The sequence below is a fragment of the Mobula hypostoma genome, assembly GCF_963921235.1.
Source record: "Mobula hypostoma chromosome 13 unlocalized genomic scaffold, sMobHyp1.1 SUPER_13_unloc_2, whole genome shotgun sequence".
Taxonomy (NCBI): Eukaryota; Metazoa; Chordata; class Chondrichthyes; order Myliobatiformes; family Myliobatidae; genus Mobula; species Mobula hypostoma.
In genome coordinates this window covers 185,743-211,096 of record NW_026948146.1, presented here as the reverse complement: position 1 = coordinate 211,096, position 25,354 = coordinate 185,743, and the positions used below count along the sequence as shown (strand labels likewise).

The 25,354-nt window shown below is 43.7% G+C and overlaps 1 protein-coding gene across 1 annotated transcript; it reads left to right on the top strand.

Annotated features, from left to right (window-relative positions):
• The first annotated feature begins 17,856 nt into the window (after window positions 1-17,856).
• On the top strand, window positions 17,857-24,170 carry LOC134341285 (adenosine receptor A3-like). The gene is made up of 2 exons (XM_063039159.1): window positions 17,857-18,624; window positions 23,335-24,170. Exons 1-2 carry the CDS (start codon window positions 18,305-18,307, stop codon window positions 23,969-23,971), a joined length of 957 nt encoding a protein of 318 aa, XP_062895229.1. The 5' UTR covers window positions 17,857-18,304; the 3' UTR covers window positions 23,972-24,170.
• Window positions 24,171-25,354: the final 1,184 nt, after the last annotated feature.

Genomic DNA, 25,354 nt, shown 5'->3' with positions numbered 1-25,354 from the left:
CATCGAGTCTGCTCCGCCATTCCATCATTGCGGATTTATTTTCCCTCTCAACCCCTTTCTCCTGCCTTCTTCCCATAACCATTGATGTTCTGAGTAATCAAGAACCTATCCACCTCCACTTTAAATGTAACAATGGTGGCCTCCACAGCCGCCTGTGGTAATAAGCTCAACCTCTAGCTAAAAAAAAAACTCCTCATCTCCATTCTAAAGGGATGTCCTTCTTTTCTGAGGTTGTGCCCTCTGGTCCTAGACTTCCCCACTATGGGAAACATTCTCTCCACATCCACCCTAGCTAGCCTATCAATATTCAATAGGTTTCAATGAGATCCCCCTTCACTCTTCTAAACTCCAAAGAGGCCTAGAGCAAACAAATGCTCTCATACCCAGAAACTTTCGTTCCCAGAATCATTCTCAAGAACCACCTCTGGACTCTCTCCAATCCCACACATCTTTTCTTAGATAAGAGGTTCAAAACTGCTAACATTGCATTAACCTTCCTTACCAATCTGCAAGTTAACCTTTAAGGAAACATGCAAAAAGATCTCCAAGTCACTTTACAGCTCTGATGTTTTATTTTTTTTTCTGTTTAGAAAATAGTCTACAAATTTATTCCTTCTACCAAAATGTGTGGCCAAACCTCTTCCCTACACCATATTCCATCTGCCAATTCCTTGTCCACTCTGCAAATCTGTCAAAGTCCTTTAACAAACTCCCTGCTTTCTGAACGCTTCCTGCCAATCCACCTATCTTTGTATCATCTGCAAACTTGCCACAAAGCCATCAATTCCGTCATCCAAAGCATTGGTATATAATGTGAAAAGAAGTGGACCGAACATTGACCCCTGCGGAACACCGGACACTGGCAGCCAACCAGAAAAGACCCTTTTATTCCCACTCTTTGTCTTCTGCCAGTCAGCCAGTCTTCTATCCCTGCTAGTATCTTTTCTGTAAAACCATGGGTTCAGTGCTTGCTATGACCGACAAAACATGGAGGCACCTTCATGAACTTCCACAGACCCCTGATGACTCTGTGATTTCAGTCTCTGAGCCTGATGCGAGACCATCATTCAGGAGTGTGAACCCATGAAAAGCATCCGGCCCAGATGGGGTACCTGGCCTAGAACTGAAGACCTGTCCAAATCAACTGGCTGAAATATTCAATGATATCTTTAACCTCTCCCTTCGACAGTTTGCTTCAACTATGCTTCAATTGTATCAGTGCCCAAGAAGAGTATGGTAACCTGCCTGCTTCAATGGCTGTCATCTAGGAACACTAGCAACCATTGTGATGAAATGTATTGAGAAGTTAGTGATGAAATATATCAACTTCTGCTTGAGGAGTGACTTGGATCCACTCCAGTTTGACTACCGTCACAACAGGTCGACAGTGGATGCCATTTCATTGGTTCTTCACTCACTGGAGCCTCTGGACAGTGAAGATGCATACATCAGCTTGGTATTCAATACTATCATCCCTTCAAAACTAATCAATAAGCTCCAAGACCTTGGCCTCAATACCTCCTTGTGCAACTGGACCCTTGATTTCCTCACTTGCAGACCATGGTCTGTTTGGATTGGCAACATCTCCTCTGAAATCTTCATCAGCACAGGTGCACCAGAAGGCTGTGTGCTTAGTTCCCTGCTCTACCCTCTTTATACTTAGGGCTGTGAGGCTAAGCTCAGCTCCAGTGCCATTAGTTAGTCCTCAGCAGGGGATTAGAGGTGGAGAAGATCAACAACTGTAAATTCCTCAGTGTTCTCATTTCAGAAGATCTGTCCTGGGTCCATTATGAAGAAAGTATGGCAGCACCTCTACTTTCCTAGAAGTTTGCAAAAATTCGGCCTGTCATCTAAAACTTTGACAACTTTCTTTAGATGGAGAACATTCTGACTGGCTGTGTCACAGCCTGGTATGGAAACACCAATGCCCTTGAATGGAACAGCCACCAAAAAGTAGTGGAAACAGCCCAGTTTACCTTGAGTAAAGCCCTCCCCACCATTCAGCACATCTACAAGGAGCACTGTTGCAGGAAAGCAGCATCTATCATCAAGGATTCCACTATGCAGCCTATGCTGTCTTCTCATTGCTGCCATCAGGAAGGAGGTACAGGAGCTTCAGGACCCATATCACCAGGTTTAGGATCAGATATTAACCCTCAACCAACAGGCTCTTGAACTAAACAGGATAACTTCACTCAACATTGCTCACCTGTATCAAAAGCTGTTCCCGCAACCTTTGGACTCATTGTCAAGGATTCTTCATCTCAGGTTCTCATTATTTATTATTTATTTATTTATTATTATGGTTTTGTTTGATTTTTTGTATTTGCACATTTTGTTATCTTTTGCAGATTGGTTGCTTAGCAAACTCGTGTGTGGTTGTTCATTGATTCTGTTGTGCTTCTTTGTACTTATAGTGCAGTGACACAAGGAAATGAATCTCGGCGTGGTATGTGGTGACATAGATGTACCTGATAATCAATTTACTTTGAGCTTTGCATTCTTATCTCGTTAGGTAGCCAGACTCTCCGGCAGCCAAAGGTGCGGCTGTCAGCTGCAGCCAAAGGGAGGTCGGGGCATGTTCGAGATGGAGTCAGAACAAGGTGGAGGTATGTTCGAGGTGGAGTCAGAACAAGGTGGAGGTATGTTCGAGATGGAATTTGAGGCATGTGAAGCAGAGGGAAGTCGGTATGGAAGAAACCGGGTGTGAGGTTTGATTGATCTTAGCACCGGGCCAATTTGGAAAGGTTGGGTGCAGGCCGAAACGTGGCGGCAAGGCATGGGCCCAGGGCATATCAAAGCGACAGGGTCCGGGTCTTAGAGTGAGGAACAAACTGATCTTTGGACAATTTAAACGTCGAGCAGATGGATTGAAAAGGCTCGGTCTGGGGGACCGGAGGTGAAGGTCGGGACAGTCCTACTCACTGCTCAGCGACATTTCCTCTGCTCTTTGCGGCACTGAGGCTGAGGCTGAGGGCGAGGGCCTGCTCCGTGTCTGCGGGCTCCACAATTCTTACTCTGCTAAGTGCTGAGCTGAGGCTGTGGGCCTGCTCTGGCTTCTCCAGACTCCGTGTCTGTGGACTCACTTTTGTTCTAAATGCTACTTGCTTATTTTAATTGTTTGAATGATATTTCAAAGAAAACTTTCAAGTCACCAAATATCCCTTGGAGTAAGTTAAGTCAACTATCAAGAAATGGAAAGAATACATCAAAGCTGTAAATCTGCCGAGAGCAGGCTATTCTCAAAAGCGGCCAAGAAGGGGACTAGTAAGGGTGGCTACCAAGAGACCTATGACAACTCTGGAGCAGTTACGAACTTTGTTCAAATAGGAGGGCTGAGTGTAAACCAAGTCGGGAAGTTCCCTTGTGTTCCTCACTTAAGTCCTCTGAGATGGTGTTAATGTGTGGGACTGGCCCCTGGCACAGATTCCTAAACCCCTTACCACTCACATCTGCTGTACTGCCCATCACCTGCAGCCCCTAGTCTACCTTGCCTTTCCCCAGTGGCACATATTACAGAATTAGAGGCATGGCATGGCTGAACTCATCACTGCTTTGCAGGAGTGGGGACATACCCCACATGTGCTCATCGTTTCATCATCCCACTGAGTTACGATGGAGTGTTGACACGGGGAAAGGAATGAAGTCAGCAATAATTGGGCACCTGTAACTTGGGGTCTCTTCGCTGATCAGCTCGAGATAAGGAAGATGAGAGCAAACTGCTGTAAACTGTGGCGATGCCCAGGCAAGTCACCCAGCGCCAGGAGTGTTCTCCTAAGGATGGCTTCATGATAATCACTGCATGACTTTGAACTTCAGTGTGGGTCAATACTGGCACTTATGTGCAAAAATCATGTGCTAACCTGGATGGCGGTTAGTGTGAATTCACACAGACTTGATTTATGACACAGCAACACCTTATATTCCGTCTGGATAGCTTCCAACCTGATGGCATGAACATTGATTTCTCAAACATCCGGTAATGCCCCCCCTCCCACCTTCACCATTCCCCATTCCCATTTCCCTCTCTTACCTTATCCCCTTACCTGTCTATCACCTCCCTCTGGTGCACCTCCCCCTTTTCTTTCTCCCATGGCCTTCTATCCTTTCCTATTAGATCTGCCCCCCCCCCACTACTGTCCCCACCCCTGTATCTCACTTGCCAATCAAATGCCCAGTTCTTTACTTCACCATCCCCCCCTCCTGGTTTCACCTTGTGGTTCTTCTGCTCCTCCCCCCACTTTCTTACTCCTTATCTTTTTTCCCACCCTGCTGAGGGGTTTCGGCCCGAAACGTCAACTGTACTCTTTTCCATAGATGCTGCCTGGCCTGCTGAGTTCCTCCAGCATTCTGTGTGTGTTGATGGATTTCCAGCATCTGCAGATTTTCTCTTGTTTTTCCTCTATATAATTAAATGCCAAGGTTTTTCTCTTTTTTTTAAAAACTCTTATTCTTTCCCCCCATTTCAAAATCATCACTCTCATGGGCCATGCAGCTGCTCCAATTCTCACCAAATCTGAATCCCCAAGAATTAAAATGAGAGCTTGTATAGAGCCTTAGCCAGGTTTTCAGAAAAGTCTTTCCTTCCTCTCGCGCCCCATCCCATCCTCCCAGTTCCTGCTCAGCTTGATCGTCTTTTTGAGTTCAAGGCTAGTCTCAGTATCGACACACAAGGTTTCAATATCATCTTTATTCATTGTTCCATTTCTGCTTTCCACAAGTCTCCAACCATCTTCTTCTCATTTCTTTTGTTTTGTGTTATTTTTATACTTGCAGCTATTTCAGGGCAATGTCTACAAAACTGCTTCCTGCTCAACAGAGCAAAATGCATCTTTCCTACACAAGTGATTCCCGATCTAATAAAATCACAGGGAGACTGGCTTCAGGTCTTTATTCTACGATTGTGATTTCATGCACTGTAGTCACAATAGGGGGCTGGGATATACAGTGCCTCTAAAAACTATTCACTCCTGAGGTTTTCATGTTTTACAACATTGAATCACAGTGCTTTTAATTTGGCTTTTTTGACACTGATCAATGGAAAAAGACTCGGTCGTGTCAAAGTCAAAGTGAAAACAGATTTCCACAAAGTAATCTAAATTAATTACAGATATAAAACACACAATAATTGATTGCACAAGTATTCAATCCCTTTAATATGACAGATCAAATCATGACTGGTGCAGCCAATTGGTTTTAGAAGTCACATCATTAGTTAGTGTCTGAGCTATGTATAAACTTGTCCTGCATTCAAGGTGTTTAATTTGACTGTATTAAAAATACACAGGTATCTGGAAGGTCAAACTGCTGGTGTCAGTATCCTGCCAAAAATTACACCATGAAGATAAAAGAAACTCCAAGCAACTCTGCAAAAAGGTTATTTAAAAGCGCAAGGAGATGGATACAAGAAAATTTCTGAATCACTGAATCAAGTCAATCATCAAGAATTAGAAAGAATATGGCACAGCTATAAATCTGCCTAGAGGAGATTGTTCTCAAAAACTGAGTGACCATGCAAGGGGACTAGTGAGGGAGGCCACCAAGAGACCTATGACAACTCTGGAGGAGTTACAAGATTCAGTGGCTGAGATGGGAGAGACTGCACATACAACAACTGTTATCTGGGTGTTTCGCCAGTTGCAGCTTTATGGGAGTGGCAAAGAGAAAGCCATTGTTGAAAAAAAAATTCACATGAATTCTGAGCTAGAGTTTACCAGAAGGCATGTGGGAGACTTTGAAGTTAGCTAGAAGGTTCTATGGTTTGATGAAACCAAAATTGAATTTTTTGGCCATCAGATTAAACATGATTTTTGGTGTAAGCCAAACACCATACATCATCAAAAACACATCATCCCTACCGTGAAGCATGGTGGTAGCTGCATCATACTGTGGGGATGCTTCACTGCAGCAGGCCCTGGAAGACTTGTGAAGGTAGAGGGTAAAATGAATGTAGAAAAATACAGGGAAATCCCGGAGGAAAACCTGATGCAGTCTGTAAATGAACTGTGACTTCGGAGAAGAACTGTTTTCCAGCAAGAAAATGACACCAAGCATAAAACCAAAACTCTACAGGAATGCCTTAAAAACAACAAAGTTAATGTCCTGGAGTGGCCAAGTCAGAGTTCAGACCTCAATCCAATTGAGAATTTGTGGCTGAACTTGAAAAGGCCTGTTCACTCATGATCCTCATGCAATCTGACAGAGTTTGATCAGTTTTGTAATGAAGAATGGAGAAAAATTGCAGTGCCTAGTTGTGCAAAGCAGATGGAGACCTATCCACACAGACTCAAGGCTGTAATTGCTGCCAAAGGTGCATCTACTCAATACTGACTTGAAAGGGGTGAGTAATTATGCTATCAATTATTTTTTGGTTTAATAATTGTAATAAATTTGGACCAATTTGTGGAAATGTATTTTCACTTTAACATGGAGTCTTTTCTGTTGATCAGTGTCAAAAAAGCCAAATTAAATTCACTGTGATTCAATGTTGTAAAACAATAAAACATGAAAATTTTCAAGGGGGTGAATACTTCTGTCTTACTTTCTTACTTATTTTCTTATTTACTTTAAACTTTTATTACTTTGCACTAAAATAGACTGTTTTCTGTTTTAATTGCATTCTTTTTCATAAAATGTTTGAAAACATTATGTTTAATCTACACTTTTGCTGTGAATGCTGCTACTTTGTGCACCTGTGATGCTGCTGCAAATAAGGCTTTCATTGAACTTCTGCATATTGCATACACGAATTGTGCATATGATAATAAACGCAACTTTAACTTTGAAACCATGAAAAAGGGTTTGGCGAGAGATGAAGGTATGCCTCTAGCATAGCCATCTGCCAAATGACACAAATACTCCATTGCAATACTCACAACACGCTGGAGGAACTCAGCAGGTCGGGCAGCATCCGTGGAAAGATCGGTTGACTTTTCGGGCTGGAACCCTTCGTCAGGACTGTAGAGAGAAGGGGCAGAGGCCCTATAAAGAAGGTGGGGGGAGGGTGGGAAGGAGAAGGCTGGTAGGTTCCAGGTGAAAAACCAGTAAGGGGAAAGATAAAGGGGTGGGGGAGGGGAAGCAGGGAGGTGATAGGCAGGAAAGGTGGAGAAGGAATAGAGGAAAACACAATGGGTTGTAGAAGGAGGCAGAACCATGAGGGAGGTGATAGGCAGCTGGGGGAGGGGGCAGAGTGACATAGGAACAGAGGAAAGGAGGGAGAGGGAATTACCAGAAGTTGGAGAATTCTATGTTCATACCAAGGGGCTGGAGACTACCTAGACAGTATGAGGTTTTGCTCCTCCAACCTGAGTTTAACCTCATCATGGCAGTAGAGGAGGCCATGTATGGACATACCTGAATGGGAGTGGGAAGCAGAGTTGAAATGGGTGGCTACTGGGAGATCCTGTCTGTTGTGGCGGATGGAGCGGAGGTGTTCGATGAAGCAGTCCCCCAATCTTGGAAGGACTGTTTGGGGCCCTGAATGGTGGCAAGAGAGGGAGGTGTAGGGACAGGTGTAGCACTTGCACTTACAGGGATAAGTGCCGGGTGGGAGATCTGTGGGGAGGGATGTGTGGACCAGGGAGTGGCGGAGGGACCGATCCCTGCAGAAAGCAGAGAGGGGTGGAGAGGAAAAGATGTGCTTAGTTGTGGGGTCCTGTTGAAGGTGGCGGAAGTTGCGGAGGATAATGTGTTGGATCCGGAGGCTAGTGGGGTGGTAGGTGAGGACAAGGGGAACTCTGTCCCTGTTGTGGTGGTGGGAGGATGGGGTGAGGGCCAAGGTGTGGGAAATGGAGATGCGGGTGAGGGCATCATTGATGACAGCAGAAGGGAAACTGCGATCCTTAAAGAAAGAGGACATTTGAGATGTCCTGGAACGGAAAACCTCATCCTTGGAGCAGATGCAGTGGAGATGGAGGAACTGGGAATAGGGAATGGCATTTTTGCATGTGGCGGAGTGGGAAGAGGTATAGTTGAGGTAGTTATGAGAGTCAGTGGGCTTGTAAAAGATGTCAGTGGACAGTCTGTCTCCAGAGATGGAGACAGAGAGATCGAGAAAGGGGAGAGAAGTGTCTGAGATAGACCAAGTGAATTTGAGGGCTGGGTGGAAGTTTGAAGTAAAGTCGATGAATTGATGAGCTTGGCATGGGTGCAGGAAGCAGCACCAATGTAGTCGTCAATGTACCGAAGGAAAAGTTGGGGAGCAGTACCAGAATAGGTTTGGAGCACAGACTGTTCCACATAACCAACGGAGAGGCAGGCATAGCTTGGGCCCATGCGAGTTCCCATAGCTACACTCGTAGTCTGAAGAAACTGGGAAGAGCCAAAAGAGAAGTTATTGGGTGTGAGAACCAGTTCCGCCAACTGGAGGAGGGTAGTGGTGGTGGGGAACTGGTGAGGTCTGTTATCCAGAAAGTAGCAGAGGGCTTTGAGGCCTTCTTGATGAGGAATGGAGGTGTATAGGGATTGGACATCCATAGTGAAAATGAAGCAGATGGGACCGGGGAACTGGAAGTTATTGAAGAGGTGGAGGGCATGGGATGTATCCCAGATGTAGGTGGGGAGGGACTGTTGTTTTGCAGAGTCCATGGTTTTGCAATATCCAGTGACTCTTAAAATTTTTAGAAAATTATTAAAATTCCAGCAAATAATTGAAAAAATTAAGGATTAAAAAAAATGCATTAATCCGATTGTAGACAGTCAGCGTCCCTTGATGAATACAAGAAGTGTTGGAGTACTTAAGGAGGAAATTAGGAAGACAAAAGAGGGCGGTAAGAGGCTAAGGATTTCCAGCGAGAAGATATTTTATTTCTCGGAGCAGGAGAGAGGCCAGACTGCGCAGGTGCTTGACGTCAGCCAGTTGAGCGCGAACAGTTTAAAAAGAAAACCGCCATATCCAGCGGGTAGAGTCGGAGCGGGCTGCAGAGTGAAAGGGCTTTGGCTCAACGGGCTTCGGCGGAGACAGGAAGAGGCTTCCAGCGACCGTTGAGTCTCATAGTAACGGAGTAAGTTACAGTTTTTTGGTATTTGATACAAACAGTAGCATTAGAGGTATGCATCTAGGATTAGTGTTGTGCTTGGAGTGCCAGATGTGGGGACCCTGGGAGACTCCCAGCCTCCCCAAGGATTACATCTGCACCAGGTGCACTGAGATGAGGCTTCTGAAGGACCGTGTTAAGGTGCTGGAGATGGAAATAGATGACCTTTGGCTAATTAGGGAAAGTGAGGAGGTGATAGATACTACCTACAGAGAGGTAGTGGATAGCACCCCTGTGACAGTCCCCCTCAGAAATCGATATATCATTTTGGATTCGGTTGAAGAGGCAGACCTGACAGAGGAGGACCACAGTGAACGAGACTCTAGCATTCTGCCCGGTGCTGAAATCAAGAGAGCAAGAAGAAATGCGGTAGTTATAGGGGACTCCATCGTAAGGGGAACAGACAAGAGATTCTGCGAGCCGGACAAGGATACCCGGATGGCGTGTTGCCTCCCTGGTGCCCAGGTACGGGATGTCTCAGATGGAGCCCAGAATATTCTGAGGAGAGAGGGCGAGCAGCCGGAAGTCTTGGTACATGTTGGTATCAATGACAGACAGAAAAAGAGAGGAGGTCTTGAAGAAAGATTACTGGGAGCTAGGAAAAAAATTGAAAAGCCGGACCTCCAGAGTAATAATATCAGGATTGCTGCCTGAGCTGCGCGCTAATGATGGTAAGAATAGCAAAATTAAGCGGATGAATGTGTGGCTAAGTAACTGGTGCAGGGGGCAGGGTTTCAAATTCTTGAATCATTGGGATCTATTTTGGGGAAGGTATGACTTGTACAAAAAAGATGGATTACACCTGAACCCAAAAGGTACTAATATCCTAGCGGGATTGTTTAATATAGCTGTTAGGGAGGGTTTAAACTAAGTTGGCAAGGGGAAGGAAACCAAGGCGTTAGGGTCAAGGAAGAGGAAAATAGAAATAAGTCAAAAATACTGTGCAGCAAAGATGGCAAGAAGGACAGGCCGGTGAATATACAGGATAATTTGCTGCAAAATGGAAATATAGCAAAATCGGCAACAGATACTGATCTAAATGTACTGTACTTAAATGCACGCAGCATTAGAAATAAAGTGGATGACCTTGCTGCACAGCTGCAGGTTAAAAGATATGACATTGTGGCCATCACCGAGTCATGGCTAAATGATGGATGTGATTGGGAGCTGAATATCCAAGGATACACAGTGTATAAGAAAGATAGGAAGGTAGGTAAAGGGGGTGGCGTGGCCCTGATGGTAAGTAACGATATCAAATCAACAGAAAGAAGGGACATAGGATCAGAAGAGGTAGAATCCTTATGGGTAGAATTAAGAAATGGCAAGGGTAAAAAGACACTAATAGCAGTTATATACAGGCCTCCAAAAAGCAGTCGAGATGTGGACTACAAGTTGCAGCTAGAAATAGAAAAAGCGTGTCAGAAGGACAATGTCAAGATAATTATGGGGGATTTTAATATGAAGGTGGATTGGGAAAGTCGGGAAGGTAATGGATCTCAGGAGTGGGAGTTTGTAGAATGCCTACAGGATGGCTTTTTGGAGCAGCTTGTCCAGAAGCCCACCAGGGGACCGGCTGTTTTGGATTGGGTGCTGTGTAACAAACCTGAGGCGATTAGGGAGCTGGAGGTAAAGGAACCTCTTGGAAGTAGTGATCATAATATGATTGAGTTCAGTTTCAAATTTGAAAAGGAGAAGCTGGTATCAGGTGTATCGATATTTCAGTAGAACAGGGGAAATTACAGTGGTATGAGAGAGGAGCTGGCCCAAGTCAATTGGAAAAGTAACCTAAATAGAGGAACGGCAGAGCAGAATTGGATGAAGTTCCTACAAGAAATAAGGAAAATGCAGGAAAAATATATTCCAAGAAAAAAGAAAATCATGAATGGAAAAATGGCACAAATGTGGCTAACGAGAGGGGTTAAGGCAAAAATAAAAGCAAAAGAAACGGCGTACAAGGAAGCAAAGATTAATGGGAAAAATGAGGACTGGAAGACTTAAAAACTTAAAGAAACTAAGAAAGTCATTAGGAAAGAAAAGATGAATTATGAAAGGAAGTTGGCGATTAACATAAAAACAAATACTAAGAGTTTTTTTAAATATATGAATAGTAAAAGAGTGACAAGGGTAGATATGGGACCGATTGAAAATGATGCTGGAGTAATTATAATGGATAACAAAGAGATGGCAGAGGAACTGAGTGTGTATTTTGCATCAGTCTTCACAGTGGAAGACATGAGCAATATACCTGATAGCCAGAGGTATCAGGGAATAGAATTAGGTACAGTCAAGATAACTAGAGAGAAAGTGCTTGGGAAGCTAAGTGGACTAAGAATAGATAAGTCTCCCGGCCCGGATGAGGTGCACCCAAGGGTTCTGAAGGTGGCGGCTTTGGAGATTGTGGAAGCATTGGAAATGATCTTCCAGGAATCAATAAACCCTGGTATGGTTCCGGAGGACTGGAAGGTTGCAAATGTAGTTCCGCTATTTAAGAAAGGAAGGAGGCAGCAAAAAGAAAATTATAGACCTATTAGTCTGACATCGGTAGTTGGAAAGATATTGGAGTCAATCCTCAAGGACGAGGTTATGAAATACCTCAAGGTGCATGACAAGATAGGCCGAAGCCAGCATGGTTTCATGAAGGGAAGATCCTGGCTTACCAACTTATTGGAATTTTTTGAGGTAATCTCGAATGAGATTGACAAGGGAACGGCTGTGGATGTTGTGTATTTGGATTTTCCAAAGGCCTTTGATAAGGTGCCGCATATGAGGCTGCTTAATAAGATGAGAGCCCATGGAATTATAGGAAAGATATTGAAATGGGTGGAGCATTGGCTGATAGGCAAAAAGCAAAGGGTGGGAATAAAGGGATCCTATTCTGATTGGTTGCCGGTTTCTAGTGGTGTTCCGCAGGGGTCGGTGTTGGGGTCGCTTCTTTTTACGATGTATATCGATGATTTGGATTATGGATTAAATGGTTTTGTGGCCAGGTTTGCAGATGACACCAAGATAGGTGGAGAAGCAGGAAATGTAGAAGAAATGGAAAGGTTGCAGAGAGACTTAGTTAGTTTAGGAGAGTGGACAAAGAAATGGTAGATGAGATACAACATTGACAAATGTATGGTTGTACATTTCGGAAGAAACAATCGGGCAGATTATTATTTAGATGGGGAGAAAATTCAAAAATCGGAAGTGCAAAGGGACTTGGGGGTCCTCGTGCAGGATACCCTAAAGGTTAACCACCAAGTTGGATTGGCAGTAAGGAAAGCGAATGCTATGTTGGCATTCATTTCAAGAGGAATAGTGTGTAAGAGTAAGGAGGTGTTGATGAGGCTCTATGGGGCATTAGTGAGACCTCATTTGGAATACTGTGTGCAGTTTTGGGCCCCCTATCTTAGAAAGGATATACTGATGTTGGAGAGAGTTCAGAGAAGATTTACGAGGATGATTCCTGGAATGCAGGGGCTAACATATGAGGAGCGTCTGTCAGTTCTTGGATTGTATTCATTAGAGTATAGAAGAATGAGAGGGGATCTCATAGAAACAATTCGAATGTTGAAAGGGTTGGACAGAGTAGATGTGGAAAGGTTGTTTCCCTTGGTGGGTGAGTCCAGGACAAGAGGACATAGTCTTAGAATTAGAGGGTACCCAGTTAAAACAGAGATGAGGAGAAATTTTTTTAGCCAGAGGGTTGTGGAGTTGTGGAATTCGTTGCCACATATGGCTGTGGAGACCCGATCATTGAGGGTGTTTAAGGAGGAGATTGACAGGTATCTAATTAGTTAGGGTATCAAGGGATATGGGGAAAAAGCCAGAAATTGGAACTAGATGGGAGAATAGTTTAGCTCATGGGGGAGCTGCGGAGCAGACTCGATGGGCCGAATGGCCTACTTCTGCTCCTTTGTCTTGTGAAATGGATCTCGGCATAGTGAAACTCATCACGCAACATTCAGTTTAACTTTTTCGCAAATGGTAAATAACACAAATTAAAAGCATGTTATAAAGTTGTTTTCATTCTGTTGTGGGTCCCTGCAGAGTCATCAACATTACAAAGATGCATATGACATTCATTTTTCTATGAATGAATGTCACCACTTACTTTAACTGTCATGGGGGGGGAGGCGCTGGGAATGGACCCTAATGCTGACACAGACACTGAAGTACAAAGAGCAGGACTTGACTAGAGCAGGGACGTGACAGGATACAGACAAGGAGCAGGGACAAGAACACAGACTTGGGCTTGCACCCCAAGCCAGAGACTGGACAAGGACCTAGAACCCAGGTCTTGCCTCGGGCTCAGGTCTCAGTACTAGGCAAGGACATGACATGACTACAAGACGGCAGGCTGGGGTCTTGGCTCTCGGAATGCAGAAGCTGATAACTCGGAGGCTGGAGCTCGGAGACAGACTGGGAACTGAACATCAACATAAAGCCGGGACTTATCCTTCGAAAAGCCAGGACTCACCTTTAACACGATACCAACATGAGACTGAACAGTAGATAGACAGAGCTGGGACTCAACTTTATCTCCACACCAAGGTGGGACAGGTCCACCTGTTGGGTAACAGCAGGACAGCCAGACTTACCCAACAGAGGCAAAGACAAGACAGGTACCCCCACAGGGCAATGGCAGAACAGCCTGACTTACCCCACAGAGGTGAGGACAAGAAGAGAAAAACATCGAAGAAAGACAGACAGTTCCATCTCTGCTTCCGGGTTGCTCTGAGTCACAGTTACAACCAGCAAACCTCAGCTGGCTACGGAAACAGCCGGATCCCTACCTAGCTCCGAGTGGCTGGTAGCCACTCAGCTGGCCCGGGAAACAGCTGAATCCATACCACAAAGACGTCTCCGACTACTGACAGAAAGGCTCCATGAAGCAATGGTTCTCCAACACAGTCTAAAGATGGCAAGTGGTCACTCCAGCCTTCCACTGGCAGGTTGCTCCCAGAGGATCTTGACAAGACAAACCAGCAGCTCACACTCAACCCCAAGGCTACTTATATTTCAAGCCCCAAGATGGGAATCAGGTGCCTATGATTAACTCAACCAAAACAAGGGACAGCTGGAAGACCCGGAGTCCTGAGTCCACAGACCAGACCGTGAACTGGAATGCAGACTTCACAGACCGGATCATGACAGTACCCCCCACTTCTATGGGAACTTCTGGGTGACAGAACAGGCTTGCTAGGACTAAGGACAACTCAGGCAGGCGGGGGGGGGGGGGTGGATTCAACACTAGGGAATCCTGGATGGTGAGAGTTCATCTCCAGTGTCTTTGTCACTGGGTCTGTGGTTGGCTGGTTCATTCTGTCACAGGGGGGGCACTGGGAACAGAAACAACTGGATCCGTACCTTGCTCAGAGTGGGTGGCAGCCACTCAGCTGGCCGAGGAAACAGCCAAATCCATACCTCAAAGACAACTCTTGACTACTGACAGCAAGACTCCATGAGGGGATGGTTCCCCAATCACAGCCTAAAGATGGCAAGTGGCCACTCCAGCCTTCCACCAGCAGGTTGCTCCCAGGGGATCTTGACAAGACAAACCAGCAGCTCCCATTCACCCCCAAGGCTACTTATATTTCAAGCCCCAAGATGGGAATCAGGTGCCCATGATTAAATCAACCAAAACAAGGGACAGCTGGAAGACCCGTCCGGTCCTGTGTCCACAGACCGGACCGTGAAATGGAATGTGGACTTCACGGACTGGACCATGACACTAACAGCCTTAAACACTCCTGTACCCAAAAGTTACCATTGCAAACATAAGATCAGTCTTCTGGACAATGAGCCTGCAGAAAGCATCTGGCTCAGAGGGTGAGCCTGGCTGTGACTTTAGACTTTGCACAGATTACGTCTTTTTGCAAGTGGATTCTTGACCTTCTGACCAACAGATCACAATCAGTAGGGACCGGCAGCAACACTTCTGCCACGATTATTCTCAACATTGGCACCCCAAAAGGTTGCATCGTCAGCTTCTCTGTTCTGCTCCCTGTATGTTCACAACTGCACGGCCAGATTATGCTCAGACTCCATGTACAATTTGCAGATGATTCTCAAATGAAAGTGAGTTGGAGCACTGAAAGTAGACGGAAAGCCTAATGACATGATGTCATGACAATAATCTTTCCCTTGATGTCAGTGAAAAAAACAATCATTAACTTCAGGAAGTGGAGCTGTGTAGATACTCTGCTTACTTCAGCGGTGCTCAGGTGAAAGAGGTTGAAAACGTCAAGTTCCTAGGTTGAACATCACCAGCAGCCTGTGCTGGTCCAGTCACACTGACACCACGGCCGAGAAAGCTCACTAGCACCTCTACTCACTCAGGAGGCCACAGAAATTTGGCCCTTGACCCTCACCAATTTTTATTCATGCACTATAGAATGTATCCTCTCTGGAGGCTTTGTATGACAGCTGCTCAACCCATGACCACATGAAACTGTAGAGAGTTGTAGGCACAGCTCAGAACGTCACAGAAATCAGAACTCACCACCCCCCATGGACTCTATCTGCACTTCTCACTGCCTCAGTAAAGCAGGCAGCAATATCAAAGATCCCACTCACCCCGGACATTCTCTCTTCCACACTGCGCTCCCCCCCACCAATTGACAGAAGATTCAAAAGTCTGGAAGCACAAAGCACCCGGCTCAAGGATAACTTTACCCCGCTATTATATGATTATGATTATGAGGACACGCAGTCCCCTTTAATTGTCATTTAGCAATGCATGCATTAAGAAATGATAAAATGTTTTTCCAGAATGATATCACGAAAACACATGACAAACCGACTTTAAAACTAACAAAAACCACATAATTATAACATATAGTTACAACAGGGCAAAGCAATACCGTAATTTGATAAGAACAGACCATGGCACAGTAAAAGTCTCAGAGTCACTCGAAAGTCCCATCATCTCACGCAGATGGTAAACCTCCAGCGCCGCCAACTTGCCGATGCAGCATTCCGGAAGCATCCGACCACAGTCCGACTCCGAGTCCGTCCGAAAACTCCGAGCCTCCAACCACCTACTCGACACTGAGCACCATCTCTGCCAAGTGTTTCGACCCTGGCCCCAGCAACAGGCGATATGCAAAGCCGAGGATTTAGGGCCTTCGTCTCCGGAGATTCTCAATCGCACAGTAGCAGCGGCAGTGAAGCAGGCATTTCAGAAGTTTCACCAGATGCTCCTCTGTGCTTTCTCACGACTGTCTTCATCAAATCCGGATTGTGCATGGCACCCCTAGTTACATATATCGATATTCAGTCGGAACGGCCGTGCGCGCTGCGTCGCGCCGCCATCTTCTCCCCCCTCCTTATAAGACTATTGAATGGTTCCCTAGTACCGTAAGCTGGAATCTTGACCTCATGATCCACTTCATTTGTGAATTTGTACTTTCCTGTTTACCTGCACCTCATGTTTTCTGTCCTAGAACATTGTATTCCGCAATTTGTTATTACTTTACCTTGTTCTGCCTCAATGTGCCATCATAATGAATTGATCTGCAGAGCAATATGCAAGGTAAGTTTTTTATTGTTATAATAACAATAAATCAGATAAAAGAACAATAAAAGAAGTTACTAATTTACCAATGTTAGTTTACGTGAAAGAAAGGAGCAATAAAGCAGCAAATTAAAACTTGAGAGTTGTGTTCTGATTAAACTAACAGAAAGCAACTTGACAAGGTATTAACGGAGTGTGGCTAGAGTTTGAGAGTATGACTAGCATTGAGGTCCATGTTTCTTGCAGATACCCCTGTTCACTGTTCATCCTTACAAGTTTTCACATCCGATGTATATCCAAATAATTCATGTCTGTGCATGTTTCTTTAGCACCATTGACTGTAATACATGGCGGGATGATGTAATACGGACGGACAGCTCAATTTAAAAACAAAGCTATAGGGCAAATCCTGCCATGGCACCACCTTGAACACAAACATCGTATTAAAATGAAAGTTATGCAATATCAGTAGTAATGTACCAGTTCACAGAAATGGAGGGAGTTTGGATGGAAAAACTTGATAAGATATTTTATTACACCCTCTCAGAAATCCCATTATGATAGTAACCTCCCTGTTTCCTGGAGAAATTGTGGAAATTAAAATGCAAACCATTATCATATTTTCTGGGATTGTCCCGTTATCAAAGACTATTGGAGTGGGATAGACAATGCCCTAGAAGACATTTTTAAATGTGAAATACCCTTGGAAAGTAAGACCATATATTTTCGGTATGTACCTCAAGAATGGTTGAAAAGAGATAAATATTTAATGAATATACTGCTGGCGGCTGGTAAAAAGACCCTTACCAGGAAATGGTTATCACAGGAGAGCCCAACTTTAAACGCATGGATGGAAATTACAATGGACATTTACAAAATGGAGAAGATAACAGCATCTGTTCATCATAAGTTGGAACAATTTGATTCATACTGGGAAAAATGGTTTAACTACATAACACCTCATAGGCCTGATTTTATTCTCACAGATCAATGAATATGTTGTAAAAAAAAATCACTCCCTACTTGTACATAGTTTTCTCCTTTTGCTTGTTCTTTCTTTCCTCTCTTTTCTATAGGTGTATACCTCAGATAAATATTATGTGGAGATTTGTGGCAAATATGATTATATGATATATACTATGTGCAATATCTGAAATACATCTTATGGAAATGTTTGTTTGATGATGAACTTCAATAAAAAATAAATTACAAAAAAAAGCAAGTTATCGGGACTACCTTTAGAGGCGCTGAAAGGATGCGGCGGAAACTGCAAATCAGAATATATAGAGGGCAGATCTAGTTACAGTTTGGACTGTGGATTCGATGCAGCAACTGTCTATCTTAGAAAAGCAAATCCAAAAGCTGGAAGCAAATTCAGATTGCATTTTATAAATATGTACGTGGAGAGTTAAGATCTCTTGGGCACCCAGGACAATATTGCTGTCGGGAGACGCACCCTGCGAACTTTTCGCCATGCAGGAATGGAAACTTCAATTGAATTCGAATATTGAACTGCATCAGCATTGCTGAATCCGAGGCGTTTCTGCTTGCTGCTGGATTTATCAATCAAGAATTGGAGAACAGAAAACAAACGAACGATCGTGCTGTCATTGGCTTGATTGCAGATAGTTCCATAGTAACTTTCGAGAAGCTGAATCAGTGTTCTTTTTAAAATATCCCGCCTGTAATCGTGAGGGAGAAACGGGAGAGAGAGCGGGCACAGGCATCACTGAGCCGTCTGTGAAATTCTGTCAGGAGCCTGGCCAGAATGTATGCTGTTTACATTACTCTGGAGGTGCTGATCGCGGTAATCTCTGTCCTGGGCAATGTACTTGTCTGCTGGGCAGTCAGGATCAACAGGGCACTCATGGGAACCACCTTTTTCTTCATCGTGTCATTGGCCGTGGCCGACATCGCCGTGGGTATATTGGGCATCCCCTTGGCCATTGTCATCAGCTCTGGGCTCCACATGCACTTCTACAGCTGCCTTCTAACGTCCTGCATCCTGCTAGTACTGACTCTAAGCTCAATCTTCTCACTTCTGGCTATTGCCGTGGACCGTTATCTGCGCGTCAAGATCCCCACCAGGTAAATGTCTCCAGATCAAGGCTGTCATGCCAGCCGCTTCTCATTCTGAACTTGGTGAAGATGTTTTAACTAACACGCGTTATATATTAACCCGACCAATTCCGTTCTCACCAGGCAATGGATCTGGATGAAAGATGATTTTTTTTATTCGTCTGGCAAAATGTTTTAAACAAATAAATGGAAATATTTACAAAATATTACTTGAGTACTGCATGGGTGTGGATATGCATTTCCACAATTTAATTGGGCAATTGTATCAATAAGTCTGTGTGTATTAATTATTAGTGCAATGAATGGAATGGCCAAGCCAGGCTGTCTGTTTGTTCAAAGGAGGGGAATGTGATGGGCAGATTGTAAAGCAAAGAACCCTGCAGATTACCCAAAGTTCTTGCCACAGTATTAGTGGGTAAACTAACCTTTAACCATCAAGGTCAGCAAATTGCATGCACATTGCTGTATGCACATTAGCAATTTTTATTACTGATTTTACAGTCAAAGTCCAATTTAAACATGCACAGGCCTTGACAATTAGAACTTAATTTTTAAGGAAAATACTGGGTGGAAAGATCCTGTGTGTCTACCTTGCTCTTTGTGATCTGGTGAGATTTTTTTGTCAGTCCACCAATGCACAGAAAAGTTAGTTAAACTTACCTACTCTAGAAGTGCAATTCAACACTATTTCCAGAACATTTTCTATGTCTCCCTGGATCAAGAACAAAGCAAATTGCTTGTTCAATCTCTCCACCAGTTCCTTTTTTTCAAATATAATTTCTCCTTAGACATTGGGAGAGTAGAAGTTCCTTCTTTTTGTGGGCTCTGAGTTCTGAATTCTAGTAAGTACTATGAATGACTCATACAATTTGCAGAGGCATGTTGTTCAAAGAGAAAGTTTGCAGATGACAGTAGGATTGGGGGCATAGTGGACAGCAAAGAAGGCTATCGAAGCTTGCAGTGTGATCTGGACCAGTGGGAAAATGGGTTGAAAATGGCCGATGGAATTAACTGCAGGCAATTGTGAGGTGTTGCACTTTGCAAGGACACTCAGTGAATGGTGGGCACTGAGCTGTGTGTTTGAACAGATGGATCTGGTAATACAGATATATACTGTAATTCCCTGAAAGTGACATTACACATAGATCGGGTTGTAAAGAGAGCTTTCGGCACATGGGCTCCATAATTTAGAGTACTGAATACTGGAGTATGGGTGTTATGTTGAAATTGTATAAGATACTAGTTAGCCTGAATTTGGAGTATTATGTGTGGTTCTAGCCACCTACCTGCAGAAAAGATATCACTCAACTGGAAAGAGTGCAGAGAAAATTTACAAGGATGTTGCAGGAATGAAGGGCTAGAGTTATAGGGAAAGGTTGAATAGGTTATGACTTTACTCTCTGGAGCACAGGAAAATGAGGGAGTTCTTATAGAGGTATACAAAATTATGAGGGTTATAGACCGAGTAAATGCAAGCAGGCCTCCTCCGCTCAGGCTGGGTGAGACTAGAACTAGAGATCAGAAGTTTAGGGAGAGAGGTGAAATACTTAAAAGAAACTGAGGGGGAACTTCTTCACTCAGAGGATGGTGCAAGTGTGGGATGAGCTGCCAGCAGAAATGGCAGATGTAGATTCAATAAGATTAGAGGACGCAGCCTCAAAATAGAGGGGCATCCTTTTAGGACAAAGGTGAGGATGTTGGCCATGATGGATTTAAAATATGGAAGAAAATGTCAAACCTGAATGCATCCAGGACAGTGGAAGCAGACAGATCAATTACCTTTGTTCTTGGCATGTGCTTGCAGATGGAAGCTGCCATTTTGTGGAACTGTTTTACATCCTCCGTTTTGTGAGATAAAGTTGCTTTGTTTTCTGTGTTTTGAAGTAAAGACAATGTTGATTCAGGTAATCTGCTGGACTAGAGATCATTTCCAAAGAAGTTATTTGTGAGGTGTTCTTTGATATAACAAAACATGCAGGTGTGTGAATGTTGGAGTTGGTGCCTGCCTGGAGTAATTTGAGCTGGTTACTGAAGAGAACAAAGAACCATAAATTACTTGGGTCTGGGTAAATTACTGATTGTCACTTGTTGGGAAGAGGGTAATAAATAGATGCTGGCCTGGAGCAGAGCCAGTAAAAAGGTGTTAAAGGTCAATCAGATGACCTTCAGCCAATGACATCGGAATGCAATGTTTGAATTGGTAAGGAACGAGTATAAAAGTGGATACTTTGAATAAGCTATCAGCGATAACTCTCTCAAGAGACCCACCACCACAAGGAAGAAACCCCACGCCAGGTGCTGGGCGAAGTAAGAATCAATCAACTGAATAACAGAGATTCCCTATGCTGGTGCTCTTGGACAAGTTGCCTGAATGAGTATTGTTAGAGGGAACAGTAGAATTCATGATCAAAATTGTTGGCCAGGGGTCAACATAGTTACATTGTTGTTGGTGCAAAGGCAGTAAAGTGTGAGCTTTGATTAATTACAAGCTGTGTAGTGTATTTCCTAACCTAATTCTGTTGATGAACATTTCTTTAGCCAGTGAATGGTGAATCTACGGAATTTGTTGCCACTGGCAGCTGTGGAGGTCAACTCTTTTTGCTTATTTAAGGCAGAGGTTGATAGATTCTTGATTTGTCAGGGGTTGAAGGGATACGGGGGGGGAATGGGAGGGGACTGGCACTGAGAGTGTAATTGGATCAGCCATGCTGAAATAATGGAGCAGACTCGATGGGCCAAATGGCCTAATTCTGCTCCTAACCTGAGAAGGAGAGGAGAAGATGGTGACGCGACACAGCTCGCAACGGTCACTCTGGTGGCGATGTCTGTTATTTGTCAAGTAGTGTGCCGTGCACAACCCTGATTTGATGGAGATGGACGTGAGAGCACAGAGGAACATCTGATGAAACTTCTGAAATACCTGCTTTGCTGCTGCTGCTACTGTTTGGTCCAGAATCTCCGGAGGGGAAGGCCCCGAGTCCTCGGCTTTGCTTGTTGCTCAGCGGACGGGGCAGGGTCGAAGAGCTCGGCAGAGGATGGTGCTCGGTGCTCAGTATCGAAGGGCTGGTCGGAGGCTCGAAGTTTTCGGACAGACACAGAGTCCGCTGCGGTCGGGTGCTTCCAATGCTGCTGCATTGGCAAGTTTGCGGCGCTTGGAGGTTCAATGGTGGGGAGAGTTTCTCCCTTCTGCCGCCTGCGTGAGATGATGAGACTATCAGGACTTTCAGACTTTTTTTTACCGAGCCCATGATCCGCTCTTTATCAAATTACGGTCTTGCTTTGCACTGTTGTAACTATATGTTATCATTATGTGGTTTTGTAAGTTTCAGTCTTGGTTTGTCCTGTGTTTTCTTGTGATATCATTTTGGAGGAACATTGTATTATTTTTTAATGCATGCCTTTCTAAATGACAATAAACGAGGACTGAGTGTCCTCATAATCTAATCTAAACAACCTTATGGTCTTATGGTCAATTGCAACATTTATGAGAAGTTTGAATAGGTACATGGATGAGAAGTTCATGGAGGGATATGGTCCAGGTGTGGGTAGATGGGACGAGCTAGGAAGACGGGTCAGTGCAACTAGAAGGCCTGAAGAGCCTGTTTCTGTGCTTGCAGAGCTTTGTGACTCTGACTCCACCCTTTGTGGAAATCGGCATGGCATGCCATGACACAACTTTCTCACTGAAACTTAAGTATATGAGGCTGTTTGTCTTTGTACTTAATGCCTCTGTAATACTGTGGTATGTAGCAATCTCTGGTATGTAGAAGAGGTCACTTGTGTGTGGTTGGAGATTTTCCTGCAGAATGTAATCTTGCTTTGCTAAACCTTATTTTGCGAAGTCATTGCACCTGGGGTTGTGAAAGTAGGATCCTATGAATAGGGCTTTCAGACATGTGGGCTTCTGCACCTCCTAGCTTAACCACATCTGAAGTCTGATCTGAAGCTTCTACTCAAAAAGCACTACCAGCAATATAACAAACAACACACTCAAAGTACTGGAGGAACTCATTAAATCAGGCAACATCTATGGAGGAAAATAGACATTCGATGTTTTGGGCTTAGATTCTTCATCAGAATTCGGCTCAAAACATAGACTATTTATTTCCCTCTATAGATGCTGCCTGACTTGCTGAGAAAATCCAGCATCTGCAGAATCTCTTGCATCACTCGTAGTATAATCATTTTTAGAATTTATACGCCACATTTTTATAAATAGTATAAAATAACACAAAACACTTCAGATTTGAAAAGCGCCCTCAGAGAGGTTTGAAGTTGGCTGCTGACGTTTCTCATCATTAGCGACTATCCCTTTAATTAAATGGCCGGTTAAATACCTTTCGTGCAGAGCCTTCAGTGCACCTGAGATCAACTTTATTGTGACTCAGATGACAGTTACTTGTGGGACCTGGAAGCTCAATTAATGTTGGCAAACCATAAGATGTAATTGAATGAAAATTACATGAATGAAATTAATTAAATGAATATAAATCATTCTATATTATATTGTTTTCCCATTGCGTAGTTCAATATCTCGTTTTTTGTCCTAAGCATCATTTGTTGGTTGTGGCTTTAATAATGCAGCTGATAACATTTTCTGCTTTAAAGGTGCTCAATAAATAATGCAGTTTTAGTCTTCAACATCACAAAATATTTTATTAATCACAAAATTTTACTGTATTTGCCAAAAATAAAATAATGTTTCTTTTAATTCAACAGATATCGGATCATTGTCACACAGAAGAGAGCATGGATTGCTGTTGGCATTTGTTGGCTCGGATCTTTTCTGATGGGGCTGACTCCTGTAATTGGGTGGAACAACAGAAACAGTGAGGAGTGGAGGAATTCTACCCACAGGAAATGCCACTTTCTGGAGGTGATCAGAATGGACTATCTGGTGTATTTTTATTTTTTCTTTGGGTTACTCATACCTCTTGTGATCACATTTGGCCTGTATGCTGAAGTATTTTGGATTATTAGGAAGCAACAAAGTAAAATAGTTACCAATGCCACAGACTCAACAAAGTATTATAGGAAGGAGCTTAAACTCGCAATATCATTGATTGTAGTTTTAAGCCTATTTGCTATCTGCTGGCTCCCTATACAAATTGTAAACTGCATTTCGTACTTTAGCTCTAAATATATTGATTTAGAAATACCCACCTCTATTGGGATATTGCTGTCGCATGCAAATTCAGCTGTGAATCCACTGATATATGCTTACAGGATAAAAAAATTCAGGGTATCATTTCGTCATATTTGGAATCGCTATTTCAGATTCAAGAATGACATCTTTGACATAGATAATTCTGACAGTCAGTTTAAAAAAGAATGCAATATGAGCAGCAGTGTTTGATTGTATCTCAGAGCACAGATTTGCAGATTTTAGTAATAGGTTTATCATGTACACAATATGTAATTTTCTGTATCTTCCTCCACTTTGTTTTCTCACACTCATCACTGGATTTCTTGTTGTAGTTATTACTATCATGTATAGTCTTTACCCTGTGAGCTTCATGCATGGAATTTAATTGTACCCTTGTGTACATGACAATAAACTGATCTGAATCTAAATCTGAAACATCACAATCATTCAATTGTACTTCAGTTAAAAACTCTCCATCCAGTTAAATAAACTTAAGTATAATTTTTGACACCAGGGTAATTCCACGATCCTCCAGAATAAGCCTCCAAAGATCTGGAACTACATTTATGGTATCCATACTTGTACCACCTATCACTTCTCTTGTGAAGGATTGGTGGCCAAAACTACACCCAACCTTAGATCTCAGTGAGCACACTGAGCTTGGAAGAACACAAATTTTTTAAAAATCAGATTCACTAAAAATGCACCTGAGTGCCTTTCAGTGATCATCTCCTTCCTGAAAGCTGCGTTTGTGAGGCATGGACCTCTATTGTGAAGTGGTATCACTCAACGGTCCTCAATTTTCGTGCTGTGAATTTGAGTCCTTTGCCAATGATTGGGGGGGCTTTCAACATATAACTTCAAGCCCACACCACCCAAAATCTAATGGCCTAGCAGAGAGTTGGTTCAAGGTAGCGAAGGACCTGATGAAGAAAGTGCAAGCTGGACGAGAGGACTTCCAGAAAAGTCTGATGATTTACAGAAGTGTGCCTCTGCAGAGTGGCCTCTCACCAGCCCAAATGCTGATGGACTGACACATACACCCTAACCTTCCAGTGCATGAAATCCTGTCGGCAGCTAAAGGAGCACAGAAGGTCAAACTGGCTAACGTGGAAGGGGAAGAAAAACAGAAACACTATCATGACCAGACTGCAAAAAGCCGACCAGTCCTGAAACCCAGAGACCAAGTATGAATCCAGCAGATGGTCCCTTTTTACTGGGTGTCTCTGGAAATGCGGCTTGTTAGCCCCTTGCGAACCACCTTTCTCAAGCTCCATATGTCTAGGGTGTATACAACTTTGGTCCCACCAAACCCATGAGATTGGGATGTCTCACTCATCTGAAATGTGGCTTGTGTGAATGCTGTGTGATTTACTGCCACCCTGCAATTGCCTGTCAGCAAGGAATAATAGATCACCCACTGCATACAATTATAGAGAAGTGTATTTAAGAACGTTAACTTAAGCAAACAGCTATAGGAAAAAAAAACCCAAAAAGGGCCTATGATAATAAACAGTCACATTCATGGTGGAGCTCAATCTTCCAGAAGCCATCGTTTTAGATGCAGTCACTGTACCAGCTCCCGTTCACCAT

Bases quoted from the DNA above. Each gene is read 5' to 3' on its own strand.
- LOC134341285 (XM_063039159.1), top strand. From the start codon at position 18,305: ATGTATGCTGTTTACATTACTCTGGAGGTGCTGATCGCGGTAATCTCT. The intron at 18,625-23,334 runs GTAAATGTCTCC...TTAATTCAACAG, and splicing joins CGCGTCAAGATCCCCACCAG to ATATCGGATCATTGTCACAC.